Source organism: Acipenser ruthenus, chromosome 8 (genome assembly GCF_902713425.1).
Source record: "Acipenser ruthenus chromosome 8, fAciRut3.2 maternal haplotype, whole genome shotgun sequence".
Taxonomy (NCBI): Eukaryota; Metazoa; Chordata; class Actinopteri; order Acipenseriformes; family Acipenseridae; genus Acipenser; species Acipenser ruthenus.
In genome coordinates, this window is record NC_081196.1 from 56,988,905 (window position 1) to 57,002,592 (window position 13,688).

The 13,688-nt window shown below is 37.2% G+C and overlaps 1 protein-coding gene across 3 annotated transcripts; it reads left to right on the forward strand.

Annotated features, from left to right (window-relative positions):
- The first annotated feature begins 71 nt into the window (after positions 1–71).
- LOC117406870 (COMM domain-containing protein 6-like) lies at positions 72–8,768 on the forward strand. 3 transcript variants are annotated; one of them, XM_059029348.1, is made up of 8 exons: positions 73–173; positions 1,873–1,928; positions 2,183–2,283; positions 3,109–3,174; positions 3,380–3,456; positions 5,707–5,875; positions 6,132–6,284; positions 7,585–8,768. In XM_059029348.1, the coding sequence occupies exons 4-8, from the start codon at positions 3,121–3,123 to the stop codon at positions 7,633–7,635; spliced, it is 504 nt and encodes a 167-aa protein (XP_058885331.1). In that variant the 5' UTR covers positions 73–173; positions 1,873–1,928; positions 2,183–2,283; positions 3,109–3,120; the 3' UTR covers positions 7,636–8,768. The 3 variants fall into 3 exon arrangements, with proteins under 3 accessions (XP_058885329.1, XP_058885330.1, XP_058885331.1); XM_059029346.1 differs by lacking the exon at positions 2,183–2,283 and having other exon boundaries at positions 72–173; XM_059029347.1 differs by lacking the exon at positions 2,183–2,283 and having other exon boundaries at positions 72–173; positions 3,118–3,174.
- The last annotated feature ends 4,920 nt before the right edge of the window (positions 8,769–13,688 follow it).

Consider the following 13,688-nt stretch of genomic DNA (forward strand, 5'->3'; position numbering starts at 1 on the left):
TGACTTTTTTTTTAAGACGAGCTCTTTCTGTTTGGGGCACCTCTTTGGCATTGTGACGTTTTACGCTTGCAACGTTGACCAATCGTAGAACGCTAAACCTGTTTCTTTACCCGGAAGAAACTGTAGCTGTTACTGAAGACCAAAGATGTTTGAACTAGTAGGCATGTCTTCTGGTGGGTACACACACACACACACAAATATAAAAGCGAGACATTTGGTCGTAGAAAAAAGGCACTTGGTTGTTCTTGCAATTTACCGGTAAATGTCTGAAGATTTGACAATACAATAGAGAGTCAATTATTCGATCTTCGATCAACTGTACTGTCTAATCAACCTAACGCAGCTGTAATCACGTGATGAATTAGTTGTTGCAATCCCGGGGATTCTTTATGGTAAATTCAGCTCCCGAATCCCGATTTCGGGATTGTGTTAAAACCCCGATTCTGTTTTTACTCATGATTTTACCTTGTTTCGTTATGAATATTACTGTCTGCTGCACTTAGTAACTAGGCAACCAACCCCTGCCTCTAAAATTAAAACAACGACATCTGAAGTTCTCTTTAATGATAACAAACACTCTCTGTGATTAAACGTCATCAAAAAAAAGTTTATCTGTTTTCACTCAGAATACTTAATAATCCTCTTGCTGTGTGATGTTGCTAACAGAAACAATACGATATTTTTGTAAATGCCAAAAGTTTTACCAGGATCTCATTTGTCCGCGACCGTATTTTTATGTATTCATTTTTTTTAGACACGATATAATGATGGGCTTTAAATTGTTGCAGTTAAGCAAATTAAAACACTCGCCTCGTTCTTGATTTTTCTTCAATTCCGTCAGTAAGGGCTGGAGATCATGTCTGTGTTATTGAGCAGCGAAGAACCTTTATTTTATTAATTTCAATTGCACGTTATTACAATGCCTTAACAGCAAGTATCAAAGTATATAAACCTTATTTGAATTGTTTAAGTTTTATGATTCCTAAAGTTCTGTAATGTGTCAAAGTTGTACTGAATTGTATTCTTTGATGATTTTCAAAGTTTGGTATATGGTTTGTCACACTTGAGAATTATTGTATTTCTTGTTCTTATTGTATGACTTATATTGTAACACTTGAATGTATTTGTATTTGCTTGCGATTGTAAGTCGCCCTGGATAAGGGCGTCTGCTAAGAAATAAATAATAATAATAATAATAATATGGTACCTTAACTGTAGGTGTTAACATTTTTCCTGAATTGCATTAATTTAATGATTTGTAAAGCTTTGTAATTTTGTATGTTTAAATGTGATAGACTAGGTTACTAGCTATATATCATCATCAGTAGGTACTTGTGTATGTTGACTTTATTCTATACATTATTAAAGGCACAGTAATTGTTATTAATATGTGTTCAATTATCCATATATTTGTTTATTTAGCAGACGCCTTTATCCAAGGCGACTTACAGAGACTAGGGTGTGTGAACTGTGCATCAGCTGCAGAGACACTTACAATTACGTCTCACCTGAAAGACGGAGCACAAGGAGGTTAAGTGACTTGCTCAGGGTCACACAATGAGTCAGTGGCTGAGGTGGGATTTGAACCAGGGACCTTCTGGTTACAAGCCCCTTTCTTTAACCACTGGACCACACAGCTTTCCTTACAAATCGATTATGCGAACTAGTATCGATCCCAATTAGTTTGAATAATTGACTACTGTATTCAGGCTTTCTTTGTGAAAGTTACAGTAAAGTTACAACTCCATAGTAACAAACAGCTTAGGTACACACTTTAGTTTGACTAACCTAATGCAATTAGGTCATGAATTGCATTTTGGCTGGTCTTTGTTAATGTTACATAGTAGTATTTGTTCCCTGTCTTTTCTTCAGATGACTATTCAGTTGAAAGTATTGGACAGCTTCCTCCAGACTTGTTTGCAGAATCAGTAAGTGTTATAAAATACCTTTTTTTATTTATTTATTATAATAAAAGGTACATTCATTGGCACAACTGATGCTGTTTATTGCTAAACAAAACAAGTATGTGAGTAACATATCCCCCTTCCTCTCCCTCCCTCCCCCTCCCTCCCTCTCCCCCTCCCTCCCTCTCCCTCCCCCTCTTTCCCCCTCCCTCTCCCTCTCCTCCTCTCTCCCTCCCTCCCTCTCCTCCTCCTTCCCCCTCCCCTCTCCCTTTCTATAGGAGCTTTAGCAATGAACCACAAACGCGTTTTAGACCCATCTTAGAGTTAACTGACCTAAACTAATTAAACAGTGTGTGCATGTTCAGGAAAATAACACCTGGTAAGTAAAATGGTTTAATCAGGGTGTTTTTAAAAATGAATACATCCACTAGATTGAAATAGAAAATCTCTGCTCTGATCTCTATGTTTCAGTCTCTCCTCTGAGAACAGCAAGGCTCACTCTGTAGAGTGTTTAATAAACACAGCACACCTCAGTACTGTGTATTCAGACAAACTTGACTTTGCTGATCGGGCTGATAAGCATGACAGGTGGCATTGTAATGTGACTCCAAGTACCAGTTTCCATTGAGATAAGCATGCTTTTATATTTTTTTCACCAGATAACACAAGTTGACGGCAGATTTTAGAAGCCTGGTAGTGAGTGCAGTAGTCATCGGTTTAAAAAAAAAAAAAAAAAAACTGGAAATGCCCAATTCACCTTTAGAAAAGAATATAATATCTCACAAAATTCAGTTTACAAAAAAAAATCCCAAGTTAGTCCTCACCCACCTTAAATAACCCTTTTTACAGTATACATGCCTTGTTGAATGCCATTGGTATTCTTCAAGTCCAGTACTAACTTATGAGCAGCTCCCAAACTATTGTGTGGCTAGATAGAATATATAGGGTATATGAGGTCAATATGCAGCTTATCAAAGTACTGTGGTGATGAGTATGTTTTTGGCACACCACATAAAAACAACAGGAAACACCTGAGCTTCTTTGAAAGAGATTCAGTGTACTGTGGATTGCAGAAAGGCAGCACATTGCTCATCACAATGGGTGTTGTTGTGTGAGTGATTATTCTCATGTGAAAACAAGTGTGTTTTTTTAACACTTGCTTTAAAGTATATTCTCTGTTGCACTAATTGTATGAACGTCTCAGTGCCAACAGGTTATGATGCACCTGCAAGGGCAGATCCCTGGTGTAGACACAGCTGAGCTCTGTGAGGTAAGCGTACATCTGTTTCTCAACATTTCAAATCCACTCTCACCCCAGCTGGTATTATTCATTCAAATGTAATCAAATAGAAGTTGTGTTTTTTTTAATATAATGACACCTATGAAGATGTTATTTCAAGACAGACACTTGCGAAATATGTTTATAAATCCACATGGGGCACGACACTTTTAAACTGGTTTAACTTTATTGGCAGAGATTTCAAAAAGCTGGTGTCCAACTAAACTTGGAGGCTGTTGAGAAGATAGTAAACATCGTTTTGTTTCTTTTCAGGTACGCATTTAAACTTTTAGTTGTTTCTCCTTGTTGAACTCTCTGAAATGACTTGCTGGATGTGAAAAAGTAAAATACAATGCAGATTTTATTAACCTTCACTTCAGATTTACACCACCTGTTTAAATGTGATTTATATCATAGACAGACAGAAATCGATACATTTGACTATATTGAGTACAAGTATGTTTTAGCAATAAGATCTTGCATTAGATTTGTGATGTCTAGGCATGACCACTTGCTGTTCAGGAGCACAGGTTTGTGTCCTGGCTGTGCAAAGTTGATGATATTTGCTGAAGATTTCATAGGGTGTGTCACTTTGGTGCTGGCACAATAGTGGGTTAGTGAGGCAAAATCATCAGAGACTGAGACTGTCTGTATATTTAGATACCCAGAGAGCTTAAGACTACACCTGCAGTTCCAGCTCTTGTCCTCCAGGGGTCGGTAGCTCAGGTGGCTTGAGGGTGGGATCAGAGGATGCCCACTGAACCTCAGTTCTGAGCTGTTGTGGGAGGTAATTGGAAAATCTAAATAGGGGTGAAAGGTTTATGATGTTGGAGGGGGAGGGGGGGGGAGTTATTCCACAAGAACCCAGTTTAGTCAGAAATAGAACATTTTCCTCTTTATGATTAAGTCTTAGGTTACCTAGTTAGTAATTAACTAAAATATCGACATGCTGTAACTTGGGTAAATAGGCCTATGCCATTCATACAATAAGTCATTATCACGCCTGTTTAAATTACTACTTGAAAGATTTGTATTTAACAATCCATTTACATTTTAGCCCATGTATTGTAAGGGAATATAAATACAGTCAAACCTGCTCAATACCACTCAAAGGGACTGGGCAGAAATGGTGACAATAAGCTGTTGACATTATAATAAGCATTTATGGCTAACAGCAATACTATAATTACTATGCTTTTTTGTTTACTGTGGTTAAACTCAAACAAAATATGTGCTATTTCCTAATTAATATAAAGCTACAGTACAGTATAATTTATTTCAATGTATTACCATCAGCCTCCAACAAACCAAAAAATATATTACTTGAACATAAAAATGCAAACACTACAGAACTGTGTGCTGTTAATATACAGTAGTTTCTTTTTCTTAGTACCTTACATAGACAATTCAGCTGAAGAGATTTTTTTTTCTTTGAAAAGTAACTTTACTTAAAAAAAAAAAAAACACGGCAGCTACTGAACCCTAAATGTAAACTTTCCAGTTTTCATGTTTCATTTCCTGAAGGGGTGAATCCTTAACTTATTGACATGTTGGTCCTGTACTGTCTGGTCATTTAGAGTAAGAGTTTTGTTTTTTCTCCATAGTCTGATAGAGCAATTATTTCAGCTTTGTGGTTATGTCTAAATCTTTTCATTTCAGATCAGATGCTGCAGAGCCAGCAGTTATTGCATGTCAAGAAAGTTGATCATGTATCGTACGGTATACAAAAAGTGCCAATATACATACACACAGTTTGAAATGAAATTAAGTGGGGTAAAAATCTGTTGTATGGCTCATAAATGCGATTGATATTAATGAGTAAGTAGCAGGGTTACACGTCCCCACATGTTGCTACAGCTGTTTAAATAACCTACCTGTCATTTTTATTTTCATTGTTAACATCTTGACAACTTTTTACACTTATAGCTGTAAAGTCTGTTTCAAAGCTCTTTTGAAAACGGCCACTCTAGTGCACTGATAGTGTAAGGATTTTTGCCCACGTTGTCAGACGATAATATGATAATATGTCAGTAACAATCCATGATGTGGTATGGAAAAGAAAAGCCAGAGCACTTGTTGTTGTTGTTGTTGTTGTTGTTGTTGTTGTTTAAATCACTGCAGTGATTTAGATGAAAGATCTCAAACTCCAGTGCACTAATGCAGTCATTTTGAAAAGAGTTTTGAAACAGTCTTTAAAGTTATAAGTGTAAAAAGTTGTCAGGATGTTAACAATGAAAAGAGAAATGACAGGTACGTTATTTAAACAGTTGTAGCAACACGTAGGGACGTGTAACGCTATATTTTTCGGAACCCCGCTACTTACTCTTTAATCAGAGTGTGATAATAACAAGGAGATATGAACATGAGCTTGTTTCCATTGACTCCCATTATATTCTGGCAGGGACATTTCAGTCTGGTGACATTAAGCTGGGTTCCCTGTATTGTTAAAAGCTGTTAACTGGATAATTGCATTAGTCAGCTCTAAAACTAACAGATTGCATGAATGGCCTTTGTTTTCTGTAGAACAGCAACAAAAAGCAATTGGACTGCAGGGCAACTAGTCACCAAGTTGGCTGAAGGGAGCAGCAAATGGTCAAAGCCAGCTTTGCAGGTTATTCAGCAAATCTGGAATGAACAGGGCAAACTCCTCCAATCACAGGAGGATCCCAGCCGCATGATAACAGTTGGACAGGTAACATTGTTTTGGTACATGCAGTTTTATTTTTCTAAAGTGTAATTCCAATTAAACCTTACCAGTATAAAACAGTAGATGACAACAGAAATACATCAAAGACTTTTGACTGCACTCAGAATTAGTAAAAAATAACAGGCAAACACTGAATGATTGATTCCTATGAAGATAATATGAAAATAGTTGTCACTCATAAATGTATTTAGAAAGTTAGACATGGCTGTAATCTTAATTTGCTGTTTTTTGCCCCTTATAGCTGGTAGATTTCCAATGGAAGCTGGCCATGGCAATTAGTTCTGACACCTGTAGGTCTCTGAACTATCCTTACATCTCCATGACATTAAAAGTGGCCAATTCCTCTGGGCAGATAACCAGCAAATCCTTTGAAATGACTATCCCTCAATTTCAGGTTAGTGTTGTTGTATGGTGTGGATTACTTCCAAGGACTCGCCTTCAAAGTTTGCATGTGTAATATATATATATATATATATGCAAACTTTGAAGGCAAGTCCTTGCACTTATAATTATTGTCTGTATGTGTGTGTTGTGTAGCCATATGGTTTGGTGGACATTATTATTATTATTATTATTTATTTCTTAGCAGACACCCTTATCCAGGGCGACTTACAATTGTTACAAGATATCGCATTATTTTTACATACAATTATATTATTTTTTACATACAATTACCCATTTATACAGTTGGGTTTTTACTGGAGCAATCTAGGTAAAGTACCTTGCTCAAGGGTACAGCAGCAGTGTCCCCCACCTGGGATTGAACCCACATCCAGAGCCCTAACCACTACTCCACACTGCTGCCCTGATGATAAATGACTTCTTATAATACAAATTCACTTAACATGAATTTCCTGTTTGTGCAAATTATTTTGGAGCCCCTCCAGGGAAGAACGATTTGAATTAAATGAATTGCCCTAGTTCGAACAGCTGAGTGTAAAGGATATTGGGAAATCTATTAACTTGCATCCAGATTAGTGCCTCTCTGCTGTATTTTAATGCTGTTTTGGGACTACTGATCCTATGATGCATTTCGAGTTGCCATAGATAGAGTTTTTAAATTGCCATAGTGCTCTTGCATCAATTCCATTTCCATAAAGTATTGATGCACCACCGTAAAAGAAAAGATGTCAACATTTCAGCCAACACTTTGTCAACCATTCTGAAAAAACAGGATTAAATAATACAGGTCTATGAGCAGAAAAATGTGGATGCGATTTCCGATTAGCTCAATACCCTGATTTTGAGGACGCCTTGCTTTTGTGGTTTAAAAATGCTTGTGATCAGAATGTATCTATATTTGTGACCACTATGAGACACAAAGCTGAGAAATTAGCACAGCAGCTGCTGGGACATACAGATTCCAAGTGCAATTCATGTATACACTTTTTAAAAGTTCACTGTTTACAATAAAATGCACAGTAATTGAAATATGATTTCAGTGTTACTGTAACCAGTACAAACTGACAGTATGCATTTGGCTTAGACTGGATAATAAGATATACTGATGACACATTTTTGTGCTGGTCCCTTGAAATTCGTAGAGTTGATTGTATATTCTAATTGAACTACAGCTATTTACATTTTTGTAAATAGCTGTAGTTCAATTAGAATATACAATCAACTCTACGAATTTCAAGGGACCAGCACAAAAATGTGTCATCAGTATATCTTATTATCTTTCTTTTTTTCAGAATTTCTTCAGACAGTTCAAGGAAATGGCAGCTGTTCTAGAAACAGTTTAATGGTGGTGGATTTTGCTTCGAGAGATGCAGTTGGGTCTACTGGGTCTTATTCATGAAACATCAACTCAAGTTGGGAGGAAAAAGGACTGCGTAGTAACCTGTGTCGGCTGTCTCTAAACAATGTAAAATAAGAAAATATGAATAGAGATGTGGTCTCACAACCCCCCCCCCCACAGTTCCAAACATGTGATAATACTTTCTGAAGTAGATGAAGGCTGTACCACGTGGTAGTGGACCTTGACTTTCGTTTGCGTCCTTGCCTTTGGATCAGATGCATAACTCCAGCATGCTCCACTACCATGCTGTAGAGCTGTGTATTAGCCTACATATTGTTCCCAGTTTCTGAAAGTTTCTATTAAGGAGCATGCAGCAACATGGTGATCAGCAGATTTCTAACCAGTTCAACTGGTGGGTGGTGAAACTACTGTAACAGACCTTGAATGTCTCCTGTATAACCCACTGCTAAAGATAGAACAGAGAATGCAATTCCTCTCACAGTGATGTAGTGGCAGCCAAGCTTTATGAAGAAATTTTTTGTCCCAATGGTTTAAATACCTATGGGAATGTTAACAAACTTAAACATATGAACACATTTTATGAAATATTGATTACTTCATAAATACATACATATATAATAGTGATGATCACACTGCTGAAGACATCACAGTCTGTGTGATCAATCAGTGCTATGGAACAAATGTTGCTCGGAAACAAAAGGAACGAGAGTTTATCTTCAAACTGGGAACGTTGGAACCTCTGGGAATGAACATTCTATTCTAATAATCATGACACCATCCACAGAATGTTTGTATAATTACAATTCTTGAATAACAACAAGTTTACTGCACTGTGTTTGTTTTTCTTTTTAAACAGCTGAAGAAGGGCTTTTGCCCGAAACATCCTGAAAATAAAATATATATTTTTTAATCTTTTCAACCTTTTGTATATATATATAGGCATATGAAAGAAAAGGTTTTTAATTTATTTTTTTCTTTTCTTTTAAATAGTGTTTTTCAGTGCTGTACAGACATTCTATGTCGTTATCCATTTAGTTTCTCTTGAATTACGAATGTACCAGCTTTTTTTAATGTATTCTCATTTTGTTGATCATTAATGAACATTTCTGTACTGTGGGTGTTGTCAAGTGATTGAAAACAAGACATTTTGTGTTTGAATTGAAAGTGATGGTCTCAAGGAGTCGAATAGGTCAAAGTTCAAGTATATTTTCCTCTAGAGGAATTATCACTTTTTTTTCGAATGGCTCAGGATGCAAATATGGCCTTCATCCATGTATTATATACTGTATACACACATTTAAAAATATACGTATGTTGTATATTAATTTGGCATCGACAATAAATATATTTGTCACAAAATATGAAGGACAATTCTCAATCGGATTCAAGTCTGGGCTTTGACTGGGCCACTAGGACATTCACTTTCTTGTTTTTAAGCCACTCCAGTGTCGCTTTGGCTGTGTGCTTGCTGTCCTGCTGATAGGTGAATCTCCGTCCCAGTCTTAGGTCTTTTGCAGACTGAAGCAGGTTTTCCTCAAGGATTTGCCTGTATTTAGCTCCATCCATTTTGCCCTGTACACTGACAAGCTTCCCAGTCCCTGCCGATGGAAAGCATCTCCATAGTGTGATGCTGCCACACCATGTTTCACAGTAGGTATGGTGTTACCTGGGTGATGTGGGATTGGGTTTGCACCAGACATAACGCTTTGCATTTAGGCCAAATAGTTCAATTTTTGTTTCATCGGACCACAGAATCTTTTGCCACATCTTTTCAGTCTCCCACATGCCTTTTTGCAAATTCCAAGTGGGATTTTACATGGGCTTTTTTCAGAAATGGCAGGCCAGATTTGTGGAGTACCTGAGCTATTGTTGACACATGGACAGTTTCTCCCATCTCAGCCATGGAACACCTTAGGTATTTCAGAGTTGTCATTGGCCTCTTGCTGGCTTCTCTGACCAATGCCCTTCTTACCCGACTGCTCAGTTTTCGGAGGACGGCCTGCTCTAAGCAGATTCTGGGTGGTGTCGTATACCTTCCACTTCTTAATGATCGACTTGACTGCTCCAGGGGATATTCAATGCCTTTGAAATCTTTTTATACCCCTCCCTTGATCTGTGCCATTCCACAACTTTATCCCGGAGTTGTTTTGAAAGCTCCTTGGTCTTCATGGTAGTATCTTTGCTTTGAATGCACTACCCAACTGTGGGACCTTACAGAGACAGGTGTATTTAATCTGAAATCATGTGAACCACTTTTATTGCACACAGATGGACTCCATTTAACTTATTGTGTGAATTCTGAAGGCAATTGGTTGCATCAGAGCTTATTTAGGAGTGTCGTAGCAAAGGGGGGTGAATACTTACTATAGGTACTGTAAGGTGGATTGGTCTCTCTAAAATTGTCCCTTAGTTGCCCTGCAGTGGACTGGCGTCCCGCCCAGGGTGTAGTCCTGCCTTGCGCCCCTATGTCTGCCGGTTAGGTTCTGGCTCACCACAAACCTCTATAAGATTAAGCGGTTACAGATAATGGATGGACTTTCTAGAACCAGTGTTTAAACACAATGTAAATATACTGGTTCTTACAGTATTCTCCAAGTAAATGCTAATCAGTGTTATGAAGCCAATTTAGTTTTTTTAAATTACAGCATCAACCTTGGTGTGTTTTTACACTGTATATATATATATATATACAGAGATTGAAAGGGAAGTTGGCTTTTAAATCAGATATTAAACTTTCTGTGACTCTACTAATAAAGAGGGAGAAAACATGAACAACAATAAAAAGAAAATACTTCTCAGAAACCGCAAAACCAGAGAAATTCATCAAATTTTTTACAATTAATTATAACAAATACATATAAGAGTAATTTTATAATATGGGTGTTCTGCTGACATTAATAAATCACTCAAGCTTCACTCTTGTACAGCTATGGTTTGCATCACCTAGAATTCTAGGATTGAGAAATAATCATAATAATAAAAAAAGGCATGTTAGATTTCGAAATGTCACATTTTCAATTTGTCTTGAATTCAATATGTTAACATAACATTATTCAGCAGGTTTCATTCGACTTTATGAAGCAAAATGAGTTAATTCTATAGGGTGATGCAAACCGTTTAGCCATAGCTGTAGGTTTATAGAATGACTCTGTAAAACTATACCCCTATTATGTACAGTTGAATGGAATGTATTCTTTCTATTATTTTGTGCTTTTTCTTGTTGCTCTTAAGAGTATTTAATTAGTTGGGCACCAGCAATTTAGGTTGCTGGTTTGCATTTTAGTGATGAAAATCATACATATTCTCTACATATTACTAATACCTAAACATACATTTGTGTTTTACCAACATGAAAATAATGTAGCTGGCATCAAATAAATATACATCATGTATGTTGTGGAAAAGTAATCAGTGACCTGTACAATTTGTATTTTTCCATGAGGTTGAACTTATTATGATCAGCTTCTGTTGGGTTTGCACAGGCAGGGATATTGAGTGTGTTTGTTTTTCTATACCAGCACTACAATTAGGTCACCGGTAACCAGTAAAATAGTTTGTTGGAGAGATAAGAACATGCAAGCTGACTGCAGAGAGAAAGAGAAGGAGCTGCGTGCACCAATAGGGCACCACATTATTTCAGGGGTGTGTGCACTGACTGCATACTTCCATCTATCTTTGGGACAGATTTATATTCCTGGGAATCCTGTTCCAGCATTGTTCCAGCATGAGGAAGCATTGAGAGATCGGCAGTACCTCGGCATGCAGCACCAAGCTTAACTGAGCCCCGTCAGAGTGTATAATATCTATACAAACTAATTGGGATCATTCAGCTCTGCAAGCTGTAATTGAGATAGAAGTCAGTATGCCAGTATTTGTCTCCATCTAAGATTCATGTGAATTGGAGCAAGTTAACACAAAATGGGAGTATTCAGAATGTTCTTCCTGCTTTCACACTGGTGTAAGTTTAACACTTGGATATTCCACTGCCTGGAATGATATACTGTATGTTACAGCATTCCAGAGTGTAGTGTGACCTTGTACACTGGTGTTAAAGAGTTATTAATACACTGGGATCTACCTAACAATGAGAACAGGAAAGTCTCTGGTGTTCTTAAAATGGACCTTCCGCAATTCCTAGCTGCCGTTGTTTTTTTTTTTTAAATCAGTACTGTTACTGGTGTTTTTTGTTCTTTGTTATCTAACTAATGAGAATTTGTATGCTTAAAAATACATGCTACTTGCTTGACCATCTGAAAAACACGATCCGCACTAAGAATGTTGTGGGCGCATTGCATACTTGAGAGCAAAGGAATAACACATGGGCATTGTTTAAATAGGAACACACTCTTGGATCACAGTTATGCAAAATTGTAGGGCATGGGTAAAAAAGGAGACAAAAATCAAACAAGAAAATCCCTATTATTTTTTTTTTTTTTGTATTATTATTTAGATTCATGCTTCCTTACTCAAACTGACTGCTTGTAATGTAATACTTTAATGACAAATAATGTAATCCCTCTGCAGAATGGGCTTTGTGCTTTGAGACCAGTCAAAAAAAGAATAATTGCATGTTTGTGTTTTTGGTAAGGGCTTTTAATAATACAGTATTTTATGTTTTCAGGGTTGATAAGCTAAGCTTTCCAAAGATACATTTTACAGCTGTAGTGGACCCCTGTGGAACATCAGAACACTTAAATAAAGGATGGGGTCAGCTGGGGAGTGGGATTTATTTCAGTTCCAGTTCATGCTTTAGTACCCTAGTTAGCCTAGGCATCAGCTATGTCTCATGTAACAGAATTGATTGAAGGATTGAAGAAGAGCGGTCAGAAAAAGGTAACTGTTGTGCGATGGAACACATCCACTTACAGAGCACTAGATACAGTAAGATCAAGTATTACTCTCAAAATACCACCAACAACTGTATGTAGATGTCAGATCATTTCTTATACATTGAATCTATTCAGTCTTCATGAAAGAAGACTACACGGCGATTTGATTCATGCATTCAAGATTCTAAAAGGTATTGACAATGTCGACCCAAGTGACTTTTTCGAACTGAAAAAAATAACGGGACCAGGGGTCACAAGTGGAGATTAGATAAAGGGGCATTCAGAACAGAAAATAGGAGACACTTTTTTACAAAGAGAATGACAGGAGTCTGGAACCAACTCCCCAGTAATGTTGTTGAAGCTGACACCCTGGGTTCCTTTAAGAAGCTGCTTGATGAGATTCTGGGATCAATAAGCTACTAACAACCAAACGAGCAAGATGGGCCGAATGGCCTCCTCTCGTTTGTAAACTTTCTTATGTTCTTATGTCTGGTGTGATCTAATTCTGTTTAAATGGCCATGGACAATAACCAATTCTAAATACACACCTCTCGACAATGGTGACTAAACCAACTGAATAATTGGCTCCCATTCTGCTGGCTCTATTTTTTCCCTATTTAAGTTTATATGCTACATATCTGACAGCAGAGCTAATAAAAACTATGAAATCTAGAGTATTAACATTAAATGTGAACACATAGTTTAGACCTTTGGCTCAGATGATAAACGTGTCATGGCATTGCAAAGTTGGCAACATGTGCTGACAAGATGTTCATATTGCAAAAGGCTACATGTGCCATAATTCATCGTGGTGATCCAATATATTAAAATATACTGTGACAAATCTGCTTGTGGGAGCAGATATGTCATTATCATATATAGTTCCGAGTTTATTTCAGAATTATGTGAGTGCTTTGTTTTTGTATTTTATTTTAAGCTGGCCAGGAACCAGTTTTAATCAGCAAAACAGATATACAGGTTGTTTATTGCATTAAATATGCAGACTTGGGTTTGCTGATGCAATCTCTGTCTGTGTTATACAGTATATACCCTATGTTTTACTGCTCAGCATTATCAAGTAGGCAAAGAGAGAAGTTCAGTAAGCTGTCTTAAAGTTTCTGATCTCCTCAAAATCACCAGTGTTGCTTGGTGTGACAGAAATACAATGATTCTTGGTTGTAAATCTCCCTCCCGACCTGTGAGGGCG

Bases quoted from the DNA above. Each gene is read 5' to 3' on its own strand.
- LOC117406870 (XM_059029346.1), top strand. From the start codon at position 146: ATGTTTGAACTAGTAGGCATGTCTTCTG. The intron at 1,929-3,108 runs GTAAGTGTTATA...TGAACGTCTCAG, and splicing joins CAGACTTGTTTGCAGAATCA to TGCCAACAGGTTATGATGCA. The intron at 3,457-5,706 runs GTACGCATTTAA...TGTTTTCTGTAG, and splicing joins ATCGTTTTGTTTCTTTTCAG to AACAGCAACAAAAAGCAATT.